This window comes from Hyperolius riggenbachi, chromosome 3, assembly GCF_040937935.1.
Source record: "Hyperolius riggenbachi isolate aHypRig1 chromosome 3, aHypRig1.pri, whole genome shotgun sequence".
NCBI classification, from domain to species: Eukaryota; Metazoa; Chordata; class Amphibia; order Anura; family Hyperoliidae; genus Hyperolius; species Hyperolius riggenbachi.
Window position 1 is genome coordinate 386,437,636 of NC_090648.1, and position 19,022 is coordinate 386,456,657.

The 19,022-nt window shown below is 46.2% G+C and overlaps 1 protein-coding gene across 5 annotated transcripts in view; it reads left to right on the top strand.

The window, feature by feature from the left end:
* Positions 1–19,022, top strand: part of DOCK2 (dedicator of cytokinesis 2) — a 566,587-nt gene that overhangs the window by 69,374 nt on the left and 478,191 nt on the right. For all 5 annotated transcript variants that reach the window (XM_068277405.1, XM_068277401.1, XM_068277402.1 and 2 more), the window contains 2 exons: positions 516–670; positions 14,107–14,188. In XM_068277405.1, the coding sequence (XP_068133506.1) occupies positions 516–670; positions 14,107–14,188 (237 nt within the window). The remainder of the gene's footprint in view (positions 1–515; positions 671–14,106; positions 14,189–19,022) is intronic.

Genomic DNA, 19,022 nt, shown 5'->3' on the forward strand with positions numbered 1-19,022 from the left:
CAGTAGATAAGGAAGCCCAGGCAGTACCCCCCTTTAAACCACCTGACGCACCAAATGTACTTTTCCAAAGTGCTGAGGGCAATGAAGATAGTGGTTAGGTAGGGCTGGTGTTCCCAGGACTTCTTTATGAAAAAACCCTGCCTGTAGAACAAGCCCACACACCTCCTCCCCCCACGCAATAACACCCCCATCCCCCGCATCTGTCCGGTCCTTGGAAAAATTGCCTGATGCTGAAGCGGTCCTTGGGTCAAAAAAGTTTGGGGACCACTGGTGTAGAGTATCATTCAGTGGTATAGCTACAGAGCCATGGGTCGAGTGCTAACACTATTTAAAGCACATATAGAAGAGACAAACATTTTAATGTCTATGTTTTACTTTACAGCTATAGGCTATTTATAATACATGTTACTATATGTACATTTCCATGGCCTGCAAATAAACTTTTAGCCATATTGTATTTTCATAAGATAGTCTGCTTTTGTTTTTATTTACAATATACCTACTTTGATTTACAGTCTAAAGATCAAAATGACTACACTTTGCATGGCCGTGTAATGTCCTCACCCACGTATGGCTTGTATGTCTTTGTGCGAAATTTTGTCTGCAGAATTGGAGAAGATGCTGAACTCTTTATGTCACTGTATGATGCACAGAAACAAACCATTATAAGGTAGGACATTTTGTATATGTGAAAAATACCTTTCTTTGAAAGTTATATAAATATTTCCACTATAAATATGACTCATACAAACTAGAACAGGCAAACAGGACAACAACAGGATATGGTAAAGGAAAGCTGTAGACAAATTACCAATGTAAAAATGTAACAGGTTGGTTAGAGAAAGAGAAATTGTACATGTTATCATGGATAGGAGAGCCAGGAGGTAGCTGGCTAGTAGAGCAGGAAGAAGAAAGCACTCCACAGCCTAGAAGTAATGTTGGGCGAACATCTAGATGTTCGGGTTCGGGCCGAACAGGCCGAACATGGCCGCGATGTTCGGGTGTTCGAGCCGAACTCCGAACATAATGGAAGTCAATGGGGACCCGTGTTTTTTAAAGCCTCCTTACATGCTACATACCCCAAATTTACAGGGTATGTGCACCTTGGGAGTGGGTACAAGAGGAAACAAAAATTTAGCAAAAAGAGCTTATAGTTTTTGAGAAAATCGATTTTAAAGTTTTAAAGGGAAAACTGTCTTTTAAATGCGGGAAATGTCTGTTTTCTTTGCACAGGTAACATGCTTTTTGTCGGCATGCAGTCATAAATGTAATACAGATGAGAGGTTCCAGGAAAAGGGACCGGTTGTGCTAACCCAGCAGCAGCACACGTGATGGAACAGGAGGAGGGCGGCGCAGGAGGAGAAGGCCACGCTTTGAGACACAACAACCCAGGCCTTGCATGCGGACAAGGAGCGTGCGGATAGCAATTTGCTTTTTGTCGGCATGCAGTCATAAATGTAATACAGATGAGAGGTTCCAGGAAAAGGGACCGAGAACGCTAACCCAGCAGCAGCACACGTGATGGAACAGGAGGAGGGTGGCGCAGGAGGAGAAGGCCACGCTTTGAGACACAACAACCCAGGCCTTGCATGCGGACAAGAAGCGTGCGGATAGCAATTTGCTTTTTGTCGGCATGCAGTCATAAATGTAATACAGATGAGAGGTTCCAGGAAAAAGGACCGGTAATGCTAACCCAGCAGCAGCACACGTGATGGAACAGGAGGAGGGCGGCGCAGGAGGAGAAGGCCACGCTTTGAGACACAACAACCCAGGCCTTGCATGCGGACAAGAAGCGTGCGGATAGCAATTTGCTTTTTGTCGGCATGCAGTCATAAATGTAATACAGATGAGAGGTTCCAGGAAAAGGGACCGGTAACGCTAACCCAGCAGCAGCACACATGATGGAACAGGAGGAGGGCGGCGCAGGAGGAGAAGGCCACGCTTTGAGACACAACAACCCAGGCCTTGCATGAGAACAAGAAGCGTGCGGATAGCAATTTGCTTTTTGTCGGCATGCAGTCATAAATGTAATACAGATGAGAGGTTCCAGGAAAAGGGACCGGTAACGCTAACCCATCACAGATGTTCATTGTTCATGTTACTTGGTTGGGGTCCGGGAGTGTTGCGTAGTTGTTTCCAATCCAGGATTGATTCATTTTAATTTGAGTCAGACGGTCTGCATTTTCTGTGGAGAGGCGGATACGCCGATCTGTGACGATGCCTCCGGCAGCACTGAAACAGCGTTCCGACATAACGCTGGCTGCCGGGCAAGCCAGCACCTCTATTGCGTACATTGCCAGTTCGTGCCAGGTGTCTAGTTTCGATACCCAATAGTTGAAGGGTGCAGATGGATTGTTCAACACAGCTACGCCATCTGACATGTAGTCCTTGACCATCTTCTCCAGGCGATCGGTGTTGGAAGTGGATCTGCACGCTTGCTGTTCTGTGGGCTGCTGCATGGGTGTCAGAAAATTTTCCCACTCCAAGGACACTGCCGATACCATTCCCTTTTGGGCACTAGCTGCGGCTTGTGTTGTTTGCTGCCCTCCTGGTCGTCCTGGGTTTGCGGAAGTCAGTCTGTCGGCGTACAACTGGCTAGAGGAGGGGGAGGATGTCAATCTCCTCTCTAAAGTCTCCACAAGGGCCTGCTGGTATTCTTCCATTTTGACCTGCCTGACTCTTTCTTCAAGCAGTTTTGGAACATTGTGTTTGTACCGTGGATCCAGAAGGGTATAAACCCAGTAATTGGTGTTGTCCAGAATGCGCACAATGCGTGGGTCGCGTTCAATGCAGTCTAGCATGAATTGAGCCATGTGTGCCAGAGTCCTGCCAGAATCCTCATCATCCTCTTGTGAGCGTTGTGATAGTTGTTGTGATGCATCATAGTCGTCACCTTCTTCCTGGTCTGCTTCTGCTGACCATTCGCGCTGAATTGTGGAAGTCCAACGTGCACCGCTCTGGCCCTCGTCAGTGGTGGCATTAAATTCATGCTCCAAATCCAGCTGTTCCTCCTCCTCTTCTTCGTCATAGCTGCTGGGGCCAGCGTTTCCTGAGGCAGATGGCCTGATGCTGGTATCATCACGCTGATCGTTTTCTCCTTCAGATTCCCCCAGTTGCATCATGACAGCGGTTTCCTTGATTTTCAACATTGACTTCTTCAGTAAACACAGCAGTGGTATGGTAATGCTGACTGAAGAGTTGTCACTGCTCACAAGCAACGTGGATTGCTCAAAATTTTGGAGGACTTGGCAGAGGTCCAACATGTTGGCCCAATCGGATCCACAGAAGCTTGGCAGCTGTCCGGATGCACCTCGGTACTGCGCCGTCATGTACTGGACCACTGCACTCTTCTGCTCGCAAAAGCGGGCTAGCATGTGCAGCGTAGAATTCCAGCGCGTAAGGACATCACACAGCAAGCGATGGTGGGGGAGATTGAAGCGCTCCTGCATCTTGGCGAGTGCCCCCGAAGCAGTACTGGAATTTCTACAATGTTTGGCCACTCGTCGCACCTTCAACAGAAAATCGGCCACGCCTGGGTATGTCCTCAGGAACCGCTGAACTACTAGGTTCATCACGTGCGCCAGGCAAGGGAACCTTAAAGCGCGAATGAGAGTACTCCCATTATCACACACAACCATGCCCGGTTTCAGGTCCAGCGGTGCCGGCCACAAATCCGTCTGTTCCTTTATTCCCCTCCAAATTTCCTCCCCTGTGTGCTGCTTATCCCCAAGGCAGATCAGCTTCAGCAACGCTTGCTGACGCATGCCAACAGCTGTGCTGCACTGCTTCCACGATCCTACTGCTGCTGGGTTAGCATTTCCGGATGAGGTACAGCTTTGAGATGCGTTGGAGGAGAAGGAGTCAGAGAGGTAGGTGCTGCTGTTGTTATCCAGTGGGAGGGACGGCGATGCTGGCTGTTAGTGCCACGGCCCGGGGGTCATTTGCTGGCAATTTCCTCTTGCGTTCAAGCATCTCCGAGACAGACAACTGAACCGTTGGGCTGCACACTGAACGGCTGTTGGTTGTTGTGTTTGATGAAGACTGGGAGACCTCAAGAGCACTATTCCGGAAAGTGACAGTGTCAGTGTCGTCTGATGTTTGTGAATGTTGTTGTGAATCACACAATGGCTGGGCTACTGCTGCTGCTGAGGAGGGTCTGGTGGTGAGTCTGGTGACCCCAAGGGAGGCAGTGTTGCTGGTACCCTGTCCTGGCGCCCACAGAGTGGGATGTTTGGATACCATGTGGCGGGTCATGCTGGTGGTGGAGAGGTTGTTTTTCCCCCTGCTCAGGCGGGTCTTGCACACCTTGCAAATCACCATGGTACCATCCTCACTGCAGTCTTCAAAGAAAGGCCAGACTTTGGAGCACCTGCCTTGCTGGCGATTTCTGTTTCCGCCTCTTTTGCGTCTCACTTGAACTTCCATGCTTGTGGTGCCTGAAATTTCGCACCGCCTACCTTGTGGCACAAGGCGAACTCGTGCAGCAGTGGGTTCTTCAACAGACTCATCTGTGCTGCTACGACGGCGATGTTCTCCTTCACATACAAAATCTGGGTCTGTGTCCACATTGTCCATACCCTCCTCCTCTTCCATCTTCTCAAACTCGTCATATGTGATTGTGGGCCGCCGCCGTGGAGTAGAGCTCCCCAGAACAACCTCTGCGCAGCTCACTCCAACGTCGTCTTCCAGATCTTCTCGGCCGACCTCCTGCAATTGAAACCCCTCCTGCCCAACTTGCTCTGGGATTTGGGTTTCAAAGTCCTCGGACTCGCCTTGCATTTCAGTGCGCGGTGCATTTCCCACAGTAAATGGTTGTGAATCCGGGCACAACATTTCTGGCTGTTCCATTGACCTTTGAAAGGTGGAAGTTTGTTGGGCTGGGAATAGCTCCTGCGAATACCCCATTGTGTCCTGAGGAAATTCTTCGGACTGGTTATTTGGCAGTTGTGTGCGTGGTGTCGCTGCCGGTTGTGTCAGCTTTGTGCCCACTGGCTCCTTGTAACTGGCTGAGGACTCGGACCTCGTGCGTGATGTGCTGGTGCTGCTTAACCCACTGCTGGACGCTTGAGAGGTCATCCACTTAATTATCTGGTCCTGTTCTTTTGGATTTTTGAGGGTTGATTTCCTGGACAACATGGGCGGTATTGAGTGGGTTTTCTTCGGTGCTCCACTGTGGCCTGTACGTGAACCGTCAGGGGAAACACCTCTTCCCTTGCCCCTCCCTCTTTCACAGGATTTCTTCTTCATTTCACTTATCCTTAAAGTACACGCTGACTGGCAGCAGTACAGTGGCAGTACAGAAATGCTATACAGTGGCGGGTGAGCGGTGTACTACTGTTCCCAGCAGCGACACAGAGTGGCAGTAAACACAATGCTATACAGTGGTGGGTGAGCGGTGTACTACTGTTCCCAGCAGCGACACAGAGCACAATGCTATACAGTGGTGGGTGAGCGGTGTACTACTGTTCCCAGCAGCGACACAGAGCACAATGCTATACAGTGGTGGGTGAGCGGTGTACTACTATTCCCAGCAGCGACACAGAGCACAATGCTATACAGTGGCGGGTGAGCGGTGTATTACTGTTCCCAGCAGAGACACAGAGTGGCAGTAAACACAATGCTATATAGTGTGGGGGAGCGGTGTACTACTGTTCCCAGCAGCGACACAGAGCACAATGCTATACAGTGGTGGGTGAGCGGTGTACTACTGTTCCCAGCAGCGACACAGAGCACAATGCTATACAGTGGTGGGTGAGCGGTGTACTACTATTCCCAGCAGCAACACAGAGCACAATGCTATACAATGGCGGGTGAGCGGTGTACTACTGTTCCCAGCAGAGACACAGAGTGGCAGTAAACACAATGCTATATAGTGTGGGGAGCGGTGTACTACTGTTCCCAGCAGCGACACAGAGCACAATGCTATACAGTGGTGGGTGAGCGGTGTACTACTATTCCCAGCAGCGACACAGAGCACAATGCTATACAGTGGCGGGTGAGCGGTGTACTACTGTTCCCAGCAGAGACACAGAGTGGCAGTAAACACAATGCTGTATAGTGTGGGTGAGCGGTGTACTACTGTTCCCAGCAGCGACACAGAGCACAATGCTATACAGTGGTGGGTGAGCGGTGTACTACTGTTCCCAGCAGAGACACAGAGTGGCAGTAAACACAATGCTATATAGTGTGGGTGAGCGGTGTACTACTGTTCCCAGCAGCGACACAGAGCACAATGCTATACAGTGGTTGGTGAGCGGTGTACTACTATTCCCAGCAGCGACACAGAGCACAATGCTATACAGTGGTGGGTGAGCGGTGTACTACTGTTCCCAGCAGAGACACAGAGTGGCAGTAAACACAATGCTATATAGTGTGGGGGAGCGGTGTACTACTGTTCCCAGCAACGACACAGAGCACAATGCTATACAGTGGTGGGTGAGGGGTGTACTACTATTCCCAGCAGCGACACAGAGCACAATGCTATGCAGTGGTGGGTGAGCAGTGTACTACTGTTCCCAGCAGAGACACAGAGTGGCAGTAAACACAATGCTATATAGTGTGGGTGAGCGGTGTACTACTTTTCCCAGCAGCGACACAGAGCACAATGCTATACAGTGGTGGGTGAGTGGTGTATTACTGTTCCCAGCAGCGACACAGAGCACAATGCTATACAGTGGTGGGTGAGCGGTGTACTACTGTTCCCAGCAGCGACACAGAGCACAATGCTATACAGTGGTGGGTGAGCGGTGTACTACTATTCTCAGCAGCGACACATAGCACAATGCTATACAGTGGTGGGTGGGTGAGCGGTGTACTACTGTTCCCAGCAGCGACACAGAGCACAATGCTATACAGGGTGAGCGGTGTACTACTGTTCCCAGCAGCGACACAATGACTGGGGGGACCCTGGCTAGCCTGGCTGGAGAGAGAACTACCCTGCCTGCCTACCCAAAGCTAAACCCACAGACAAATGGCGGAGAAATGACGTGCATCGGGTATTTATTTACCCGAACCACGTGAATCGTTCGGCCAATCAGAGCGCGTTCGGGTCCGAACCACGTGACCCGTTCGGCCAATCACAGCGCTAGCCGAACGTTTCGGGGAACGTTCGGCCATGCGCTCTTAGTTCGGCCATATGGCCGAACAGTTTGGCCGAACACCATTAGGTGTTCGGCCGAACTCGAACATCACCCGAACAGGGTGATGTTCTGCAGAACCCAAACAGTGGCGAACACTGTTCGCCCAACACTACCTAGAAGTCACATTCATTTTTTTTGGGTTGTTGTATTAACAAAGCATTTATTAACACAACAAAATAGTAAATTATTTATTTAACACATTATTTTATTAACAATTATAGCTACATTAGATTAATAAAAAAAAATGCCAACTAACAAGAAAACAGTTTAATAACACTGCAAAATAGTATACTATTATTGTTACATTAAATGTATAAAAAAATCAAATAACAACAAAGAATAGCTAAGACAAAGGGTACACAATAAACCATAACTCTTTGAACCAAGGGGTTAAAAATCAAAGGTCTAATAGTATCAGACAAAAAGACAGATGAAATCAGGAGCTCTAAAAGGAAATCCATTCCTCCCATATTGTGTTATAACGGTCTAAGATTTCAACACTAGCACAGAAAATTCCATCTGTTAGCATAATCAGACCCAATCTGTCTTTGACAAGCTGGATATCTAAATTGGTGGCCTTTCATTTAAGGGCAATAGACTAATGAACTGAGGGTAAGCTTGCAAATGTTTATAAATGGCAATACAAATGGCTCTTCCAGCAATCTATAAAGTAGACACTAGGTGGCAGCAACATGCACCTATAATTCAACACTAATATATTCCCTCTGTATACATACAAGAAGTTTTAAACCAGGATGATACCATTTATTGGCTAACTAAAAAATGAATAAAAATAAGCAAGCTTTCGGCCTTTCAGCCTTCGTCTGGCTTATATCCTGTTAGTTTGCAAACTGGTGGTACAGACAGCTTATATACATGCAACATCAAAAGGGAAAACAGATATTTTTTCAAGCATAAATGCATGCCATTAAGATGCCTTAATTCACACAGACCATCGACCTGGGGTTAGAGGTTGTAAGCCAAGATAACTTGTTTACTCCCTGCTCACATACCTGGGAGTTGGACTGACACAGAGGTATCGTAAATTCTTAGTTCACAAGTTCAGCTATAATGGCTGAGAAAAGTTCAAATATCATCTATCTCATACCAATATAGAAAGTTGTTGTCCTTATTCAAACCTTTCTGCACAGCTTTGAACCAATTTATAAATTATAAATAGCAGAAACAAAATTTATAAATTGGTTCAAAGCTGTGCAGAAAGGTTTGAATAAGGACAACAACTTTCTATATTGGTATGAGATAGATGATATTTGAACTTTTCTCAGCCATTATAGCTGAACTTGTGAACTAAGAATTTACGATACCTCTGTGTCAGTCCAACTCCCAGGTATGTGAGCAGGGAGTAAACAAGTTATCTTGGCTTACAACCTCTAACCCCAGGTCGATGGTCTGTGTGAATTAAGGCATCTTAATGGCATGCATTTATGCTTGAAAAAATATCTGTTTTCCCTTTTGATGTTGCATGTATATAAGCTGTCTGTACCACCAGTTTGCAAACTAACAGGATATAAGCCAGACGAAGGCTGAAAGGCCGAAAGCTTGCTTATTTTTATTCATTTTTTAGTTAGCCAATAAATGGTATCATCCTGGTTTAAAACTTCTTGTATGAGTGGTGTACTACTGTTCCCAGCAGCGACACAGAGCACAATGCTATACAGTGGTGGGTGAGCGGTGTACTACTGTTCCCAGCAGAGACACAGAGTGGCAGTAAACACAATGCTATATAGTGTGGGTGAGCGGTGTACTACTGTTCCCAGCAGCGACACAGAGCACAATGCTATACAGTGGTGGGTGAGCGGTGTACTACTATTCCCAGCAGCGACACAGAGCACAATGCTATACAGTGGCGGGTGAGCGGTGTACTACTGTTCCCAGCAGAGACACAGAGTGGCAGTAAACACAATGCTATATAGTGTGGGTGAGCGGTGTACTACTGTTCCCAGCAGCGACACAGAGCACAATGCTATACAGTGGTGGTGAGCGGTGTAATACTATTCCCAGCAGCGACACAGAGCACAATGCTATACAGTGGCGGGTGAGCGGTGTACTACTGTTCCCAGCAGAGACACAGAGTGGCAGTAAACACAATGCTATATAGTGTGGGTGAGCGGTGTACTACTGTTCCCAGCAGCGACACAGAGCACAATGCTATACAGTGGTGGGTGAGCGGTGTACTACTGTTCCCAGCAGTGACACAGAGCACAATGCTATACAGTGGTGGGTAAGCGGTGTACTACTATTCCCAGCAGCGACACAGAGCACAATGCTATACAGTGGTGGGTGAGCGGTGTACTACTGTTCCCAGCAGAGACACAGAGTGGCAGTAAACACAATGCTATATAGTGTAGGTGAGCGGTGTACTACTGTTCCCAGCAGCGACACAGAGCACAATGCTATACAGTGGTGGGTGAGTGGTGTACTACTGTTCCCAGCAGAGACACAGAGCACAATGCTATACAGTGGTGGGTGAGCGGTGTACTACTGTTCCCTGCAGCGACACAGAGCACAATGCTATACAGTGGTGGGTGAGCGGTGTACTACTATTCCCAGCAGCGACACAGAGCACAATGCTATACAGTGGTGGGTGGGTGAGCGGTGTACTACTGTTCCCAGCAGCGACACAGAGCACAATGCTATACAGTGGTGGGTGAGCGGTGTACTACTGTTCCCAGCAGAGACACAGAGTGGCAGTAAACACAATGCTATACAGTGGTGGGTGAGCGGTGTACTACTATTCCCAGCAGCGACACAGAGCACAATGCTATACAGGGTGAGCGGTGTACTACTGTTCCCAGCAGAGACACAGAGTGGCAGTAAACACAATGCTATGTAGTGTGGGTGAGCGGTGTACTACTGTTCCCAGCAGCGACACAATGACTGGGGGGACCCTGGCTAGCCTGGCTGGAGAGAGAACTACCCTGCCTGCCTACCCAAAGCTAAACCCACAGACAAATGGCGGAGAAATGACGTGGATCGGGTATTTATTTACCCGAACCACGTGACCCGTTCGGCCAATCAGAGCGCGTTCGGGTCCGAACCACGTGACCCGTTCGGCCAATCACAGCGCTAGCCGAACGTTTGGGGAACGTTCGGCCATGCGCTCTTAGTTCGGCCATATGGCCGAACAGTTTGGCCGAACACCATCAGGTGTTCGGCCGAATTCGAACATCACCCGAACAGGGTGATGTTCTGCAGAACCCGAACAGTGGCGAACACTGTTCGCCCAACACTACAGCATTTATTAACACAACAAAATAGTAAATTATTTATTTAACACATTATTTTATTAACAATTATAGCTACATTAGATTAATAAAAAAAAAAATGCCAACTAACAAGAAAACAGTTTAATAACACTGCAAAATAGTATACTATTATTGTTACATTAAATTCATAAAAAAATCAAATAACAACAAAGAATAGCTAAGACAAAGGGTACACAATAAACCATAACTCTTTGAACCAAGGGGTTAAAAATCAAAGGTCTAATAGTATCAGACAAAAAGACAGATGAAATCAGGAGCTCTAAAAGGAAATCCATTCCTCCCATATTGTGTTATAACGGTCTAAGATTTCAACATTAGCACAGAAAATTCCATCTGTTAGCATAATCAGACCCAATCTGTCTTTGACAAGCTGGATATCTGAATTGGTGGCCTTTCATTTAAGGGCAATAGACTAATGAACTGAGGGTAAGCTTGCAAATGTTTATAAATGGCAATACAAATGGCTCTTCCAGCAATCTATAAAGTAGACACTAGGTGGCAGCAACATGCACCTATAATTCAACACTAATATATTCCCTCTGTATACATACAAGAAGTTTTAAACCAGGATGATACCATTTATTGGCTAACTAAAAATTGAATAAAAATAAGCAAGCTTTCGGCCTTTCAGCCTTCGTCTGGCTTATATCCTGTTAGTTTGCAAACTGGTGGTACAGACAGCTTATATACATGCAACATCAAAAGGGAAAACAGATATTTTTTCAAGCATAAATGCATGCCATTAAGATGCCTTAATTCACACAGACCATCGACCTGGGGTTAGAGGTTGTAAGCCAAGATAACTTGTTTACTCCCTGCTCACATACCTGGGAGTTGGACTGACACAGAGGTATCGTAAATTCTTAGTTCACAAGTTTAGCTATAATGGCTGAGAAAAGTTCAAATATCATCTATCTCATACCAATATAGAATGTTGTTGTCCTTATTCAATCCTTTTTGCACAGCTTTGAACCAATTTATAAATATATATATATATATGCGCGTATTATATATGGATGTATTTATATTTTAATTTTTGTATGAAGAATTGTGCTAATCGTAATATACAGGCATTTATTGTATTTACAACAAGCCCAGCATGTATGGCCGCACTAGAACATTTGCACAGGCGGCGCATGCACCCGCTGCTCTCCCCCCTCTTTTTCTTTCCCCATCCGTGCGAGACGCAATACGAGCGTTCGCGCATACGCAGGATAAATAGTTTATGCATCACTATTGACGCCTTTGTATGACACGCAGGTGGTACAACGTTATCGTCACACTTCCCACACTCTGACACACAAGCAGTGCGACGTTATGGTCGCACTGCCCATAGGTTAAGAAGGCGGTGCGGCGATCTAAGCGCACCGCCCATCCAAGATTATGCAACCTAATCCCCTCATTTGATTGACATAAGATTTCTTATATAATCCTTCCCCAGGCTCCCATTGGTCCCCAGACATGCCCCCCCCCCACTCTGGATCCTCCTTACCCATATGAGACAGCTACCTCCCATCACCCAACCCCCCCCCCCCCCCCCCCCACACACACACACACACACACACACAAACCATGTGATTGGACAATACACACCTACAAAGATATTTAAACAGCCATTCCCAGACATACCAGCACAGAGGCGCTTATCGTGACCTAGAGACTGTACTGGTAAGTCCAAATACTGCATATTGTTTGTTTTTTCCCTTAAGATACTAGTGTAGTCCTCCCCACCCTTTACCACCCCTTATGCTACTAAAACCTACCCACCTTACCAATACACCTGGTCCTCCGTACAGCCCCTTCACTACACTCCATATTATCCCCATTGCTATTACTTTTTAAATCCTTATAGGCACCTATTCACTTAAATCATTTATACACAAAACATTATACATTATTCAATATATTTATTGGTCTAAGGATAGTATACTTGTCTCTGTCTTTTTCAGTGTACTCCTATCTGTTTATTGCCTGAGGAAGCGGGAATATACCCGTGAAATGCTTTGCACTGTTTGTTTGGAGTATATCAATAAACCTGTTGTTATATAAAAACTGACAGTATTCTGTCTACTTCGGGGAGGCGAGTCAACCACCACCTCCTGAGAAATTTTAAGCTTTTTAGTACTTTTTATCCTGTTGGCGCCTCTGTTCACTCTTACAATGGATTTGTCATAACCTTTTTCCACAAACTTCTGTTAGCTGCATCAAAGTAATCATCGCTGTGGATGAGTTTCTCTTTGCTGTTAGGATTTTGCCTCTGGGTACACTTTTTGCAATTTGGCTCATGGTTTCTACCTGTCCTTAGTAAATGATATCAGTGGTTTCACTGTACAGTTTTGTATTCAAACTACCTGGTTGTTTACAAATAGCTATGTAAGGATTAAATCTCTGTATCAGATACCTCTGATGTAAACTTAATGGTAAAATGTATCATATTGGATCTTCTGATCAAGCAGCAGATAAGGGTCATTCCAGCTGACAGCTGAAAACTGTTCACATGTCTAGTCACTTTCTCACAGTCTAGCTAAGGTAGTGGCCAAATAACAGAAAGCACAGGTTTCTCAATGACGGCTGCACTAAATTTTACTTTTATTGTCATGCAACCAGGCATATACCTGCCGCAAGCAATACACCCCTAAAAACCCCAACACCCCTAAAATGACTAATCCCACACATTTGGACCAATAGACCTTGTAAATTACTGATGCTGGCCTTGCTTTCCCCACATAGATATGCCACACTCAAATCCCATCTAAAATACTCTGTTGGAGGTGCCCTTTAGATCTAATAACAGACTATTATATCCAGGAGTATATAGGTCTTACCTTATTGAAGACAAACCACAAAGGTAAGTATACTTTTATTCATGACACATGGACTGTTGAGCTGCAAGTGTGTGCACCACCCTATTAATTATTATTTGTTACTTTCCTGTCTGGCTCTGCCTCCTTTCCTTATGCTACTGCAATACCAGAGGTAAGCTTCTCTTGTCTGTGGTGTACATGTGTCTGTCTGTTTGTGTGTGAGTGTGTGTGTCTATGTGTGTGTGTCTATGTATGCGTTTGCCTGTGTGTCTGTTTGCTGTTTGTTTGCATCTGTTTGTGTGTGTCTCTCTGTCTTTGTGTCTTTTTGTCTTTGTGTGTGTCTATGTGTACAGTCTGTGTATGTGTGTCTGTGTAGTATGTGTGTTTCTCTGTGTGAATGAATGTGCACACATCAGCACCCAGCAATCATGTCAGAGGAGCACATTGTTTCTCTGCAAGGGTACTATAAATTGGTGGGAGACTTGGAGTCTGCCCTATGGAACTGCTTTGCACCCATGGAAGTGATGAACACACGGCTGGAAAAAAGCTCTAGGGAGAATACTGCAAAGTAATTCTGTTATGTTTGCAGCAAAGTTTTTCCGGAAACAAATCAGTTTGTTTACCATCCCTGCCGACCACTTTCTTAAATGCATCCTTGAAATCTGTTTCTGTTTTTATACCAGTTACTAGCTAGTCTGGCTGATGGAAAGTGAACGTAATACTGATCTTTGTTAAAGACATTTATAGGTCACCTTTAAACCATGACCTTTTAATCAATAATGCTAGAGAAGTGATTTGCTAATATTTTCTTTTAAGAAATTGTTATTAAAAGTGCATTGACCATAACAAAATATTTTAAATGTGTTTTTTTTATAGTGAGAATTATTTGGTGAGATGGGGCAGTAAAGGTTTTCCAAAAGAAATAGACATGCTGAACAATTTAAAAGTTGTATTTACGGTAAGCCTTTACTGTTAGGTGAAGCAAAATGGCTCTTACTCCCAATGTATTATTTCAACTTTGGTTTAAAGGGCAGCTGAAGTGAGAAGAATATGGAGGCTGCCATATTTATTTCCGTTTAAACAATACCAGTTGCCTGGCAGCCCTGCTGATCTATTTGGCTGTAGTCCTGTCAGAATAACATCAGAAACTAGCATGCAGAAACATCTGATCTGCAGATGCTTGTTCATGTTCTATGGCTAAAAGTATAACAGGCAGTAGATCAGCAGGACAGTCAGGCAACTAGTATTGCTTAAATGAAACTCAATATGGCAGCCTCCATATCCCTCTCGCTTCAGTTGTCCTGTAACTATTCTTATAATATATCCTTGAACCACAAAATAATACTTTTATCTGCTTATAAAATTGAAACAGCTGGTTAAATTAGCTTATTTGTGTATACATGTGTATTGTCATAGCTCATAATAATGTTTACATTTTAGCATATTTATGACATGAAAAATGCAAGCTTTGTGTGCAGAGAAATAAATAGTTCACCACTCTCAGTATTAACCAGGGATGAGTGAAAACACTTCTGACAGTTTTGCAAAATTTTTCAGTGAACCAATTGTGCAAATTCCATTAAGGTCAATGGACTGACTTTAAATGCAAAGTCCCTATACATTTTAGAACCACCAAATTTGCTAGGTTCATATAGAAATGGGGAAAAAGGTTCAAAAGACCTTGTGATTTTCCAGAAAATGGCATTTATTTAGACTTTTTGCATTTCCTGCTGTTTAAAAAATATTTTAACAGCAGGGGACTGCATTGCTAGCTAGCATTATAAACTGGATGACATCTGTAATTACTACCACCCATAAAGCTGTTTAAAAGCAGCGTGGTTACATAAAGCCCAAGTATGGAGCACCAGAGATGTGGGTCAGTGAGAACATTAGCAGTGTGTGGCCTCTGGCCAGCTGTCGCCAAGGAGACTGCATTGGTAGCTGGCATTGAGAGCTTGGTCTAGCGCCTCATTAATGCTTTGTGTATAATACAGTACAATTTGTGTGCATGGAGTAATTAAAGGCGGCAGCAGGAGGTGGAAGTGGCGGTCCTTGAGACGAAGCATGGACTGTATTGGTAACTGCATTCAGAGCAAAAGCAGCAGGAGTAGGAGGTGGCAGCCCCTGAAATGGAGCATGGATTTCATTGGTAACTGGCATGGAGATTGGTGAAGTGCATTGTCAATGACACCCAGAAGTGTATAATACAAGTTGTGTAAAGATTACTGACAGGCAGCAGCATTAGAAAGTTGAGGTGGTGGGCCCTGATATCGAATGTGGATTGCATTGGTAGCTGGCAGCATGTGCTGGGTGTAGTTCATCAGCAGAAGTAAATAATACTGTTGCATGAATGGAGTTGCTACAACGCAAAGGGGGAATAGTATTTAATGCCACAGGGGAGTTTAGTGGCAGCAGAGAAAGCCATCATTCTGCTCCCCCTGCACCCAGCTTACCAACGCCAAGGGTATATGCACGCAGAAATCAGACCTTGTCAAACAGAAGAGATCTCACAATGATGAAAAGCCGTATTCATGTGCAGAGTGTGGTAGCCTGCTTCTTGCAGACTACCAACCACTGAGCATTTTTCAGTCACCCAGTGAGCAGTGAAGGACAAGTGGCATCCCAAGCCATGCCGAGTCCTTAATACTGCATGGCAGTAGCTGCAAGGCAAGTAGTTTTTCTAGACGTGAATTGAGGTCTTTAACCATTGGGTTGGTTGGCACCATACTCACTCTCTCATGCACATTTCCACTAGAGTGGGATAAAGGGGCTTGGAGCTAGGGGAGCTTAAGGGGTCACTGGATTACCCTGCTACTAGCCTTTCCATGCATCGGTGGTGGTTCCGAGGTAACATCACTGTCATCATCTTCATTTTCCTCTAGGCCAACCTCTGCAAAAGGAGCCACTGCTCCAGATCCCTCTGTTGCTTCAACAGCACCCAGCAGATCCTGACCACACACTCCAAGAGTATCAAAGTCTGCCCCCTGCTCTGTACATTGCAATGGCAGATCTTCAGGTTCGCACTGGCATGTATAGGCAAATTTGCAACACTAACGGTTGGGCAGGTGTTTGCACCTGTAATGGCTGTGCTGGTTCCTGCTGTTGCAGAAGAAGAGCTTGCTGCACTTGTGTCCCAAAAACTCAGTCTACAATCCTCTCCACATGGCGAGGCTGTATGCTTTTATTCTGACCTTCGAATGTAGCAATGTTCTGGCACACCACACACATCTCAGACCTGTTTAAGGACTGCATCCAAATATTTGCTGCTGCATCCAACCATTTGCTGCTGCAGTGTTGGACTTCTGGAGACTGTGTCCCCCAGGCCCGGACAGGCCCAGCGGGAGCTCGGGTTTTTACCCGGTGGGCCTCTTGCCCCCGGGGGCCACAGGGCCCCAGTGATGAAGAGGAGTGGGCACAGTGCAGGAAGGGTGGGCAGTGGGCCCAGAGCAGTGGGGAGGGGGGGAAGCCTCCCCCCCCTCACCTTGGGCTCCCCCTTCCGTGCTCCTCCCACCAGAATTGCAGCCAGCCGCAGCAGCAGCGGGGAACAGCTTACCGAGAATCTGAGAACTCTGCATGCCGCTGGTCTGGTCTGATCTTCTGCACTGTCCAATCACGCTCTCACTGTTCTTCCTGTGAGGGCGTGATTGGACAGTGCAGAAGATCAGACCAGCAGCGACACGCAGAGCTCTCTGATTCTCGGTAAGTGATTCCCGCTCGCTGCCGCTGGCTGGCTGCAATTTTGGAGTGGGGAGCGTGGAAGGGGGGCACCAGGTGAGGGAGGGGGGTTCCCTCCCTCCCCGCTGCTCTGTGCCCACTGCCCCCCTTCCAGGCTGGGAGCGCCATAGACCTGGCTGGCTAGTGGGGACACTTATAGACACACCTACCTAAACTGGTGAGACCTATAGACCTGCCTACCTAAACTGGGGACACCTATAGACCTGCCTATCTAAATTAGGGACACCTATAGACCTGCCTACCTAAACTGGGGACACCTATAGACCTGGCTACCTAAACTGGGGACACCTATAGACCTGCCTACCTAATCTGGGGACACCTATAGACCTACCTACCTATACTAAGGGCACCTATAGAACTGGCCTACCTAAACTGGGGACACCTATAGACCTGGCTACCTATACTGGGGACACTTATAGACCTGAAAAAATGGAAAAGCGGAGGAGCGCTCCATAGTGTAAAACAGATTTATTTAGATTAAAAAGCGCATAAAACAATTGCACTTACTAGAAAGTAGATGCATAAAAGCATATCAATTGAGGGCAAAGCCCTATTCCTGAAACCCTGGGAGGGGGCCGCCTTCTACGTACTCCGTGGCCTGCGGAGATCGTGGTCCAGATGGAAGGGACAGGAAGTGGCTGACCTGGAGGGTTGGAGCGCGCTGCCAGCGCGCTCCAACCCTCCAGGTCAGCCACTTCCTGTCCCTTCCATCTGGACCACGATCTCCGCAGGCCACGGAGTACGTAGAAGGCGGCCCCCTCCCAGGGTTTCAGGAATAGGGCTTTGCCCTCAATTGATATGCTTTTATGCATCTACTTTCTAGTAAGTGCAATTGTTTTATGCGCTTTTTAATCTAAATAAATCTGTTTTACACTATGGAGCGCTCCTCCGCTTTTCCATTTTTTCTGTTTTTATCCAAGAATGCCTCCCAGCCGGGCATGCAGGAGCTGCCCTCTTTGTGAAACCATCATTCATCCATTTGCCCGCACACCCACGGTGCCCAGAAGCGCAAGATTTCCCTTCGCTCCACACTTATAGACCTGCCTACCTAAGCTGAGGACACCTATAGACCTGCCTACCTAAACTGGGAACACCTATAGACCTGGCTAACTAAACTGGTGACACCTATAGACCTGCCTACCTAAACTGCGGACACCTATAGACCTGGCTACTTATACTGGGGACACTTATAGACCTGCCTACCTAAGCTGGGGACACCTATAGACCTGCCTACCTAAACTGGGGACACCTATAGACTTGGCTAACTAAACTGGGGACACCTATAAACCTTGATACCTATACTGGGTGCACCTATAGACCTGGCTACCTATACTGGGGGCACATATTGACCTGGATACCTATGCTAAGGGCACCTATAGAACTGGCCTCCCATACTGGGGACACCTATAGCTAACTACCTATACTGGGGACATCTATAACTTTCTATCTATACTGGGGACACCTATAGCTAATTACCTATAATGGGGACACCTATAACTTGCTACCTATACTGGGGACACTTATAGCTGGCTACCTATACTGGGGACAACTATACTCAGGCTCTAGGCGCTTCATATGACACTTGCCTCAGGCCCAGGCCCTGGCCCTGCATACTCTAAGGCCACCCAGCAAAGCACCCAGCCCTCCCCAGCCAACACTGGCTACCTAATACTAATATATATGGGCATATGACCACTTCTGTTTTTTGGGGAACATGGCTACTTTATTTATATATACAGGGCTCATTTGGCTACTAAATTATTTTATTTTGTTCATTGTAAGGCACCTGGCTACTTAATTATTTTATCTGGAGGTGTTTGACTACTTATTCAAACACTAGGGCTGTGTGGATGTACATAAGAATGCTGTGTAATCGGCTTTGACGATTGTCGGCTCGCATTTTAAGGATCGCTTTAAGGATCTTACTAATTGAATTTACCAAAATTCACCAGCAATACAGCAGCATTAAGCAGTCACTAAGGTATTTGCATTATTTGCAACTTTAAACACTGCCAAACATCTCGGCCTACACAAACCATCTCTCCCTACTCTCAAAC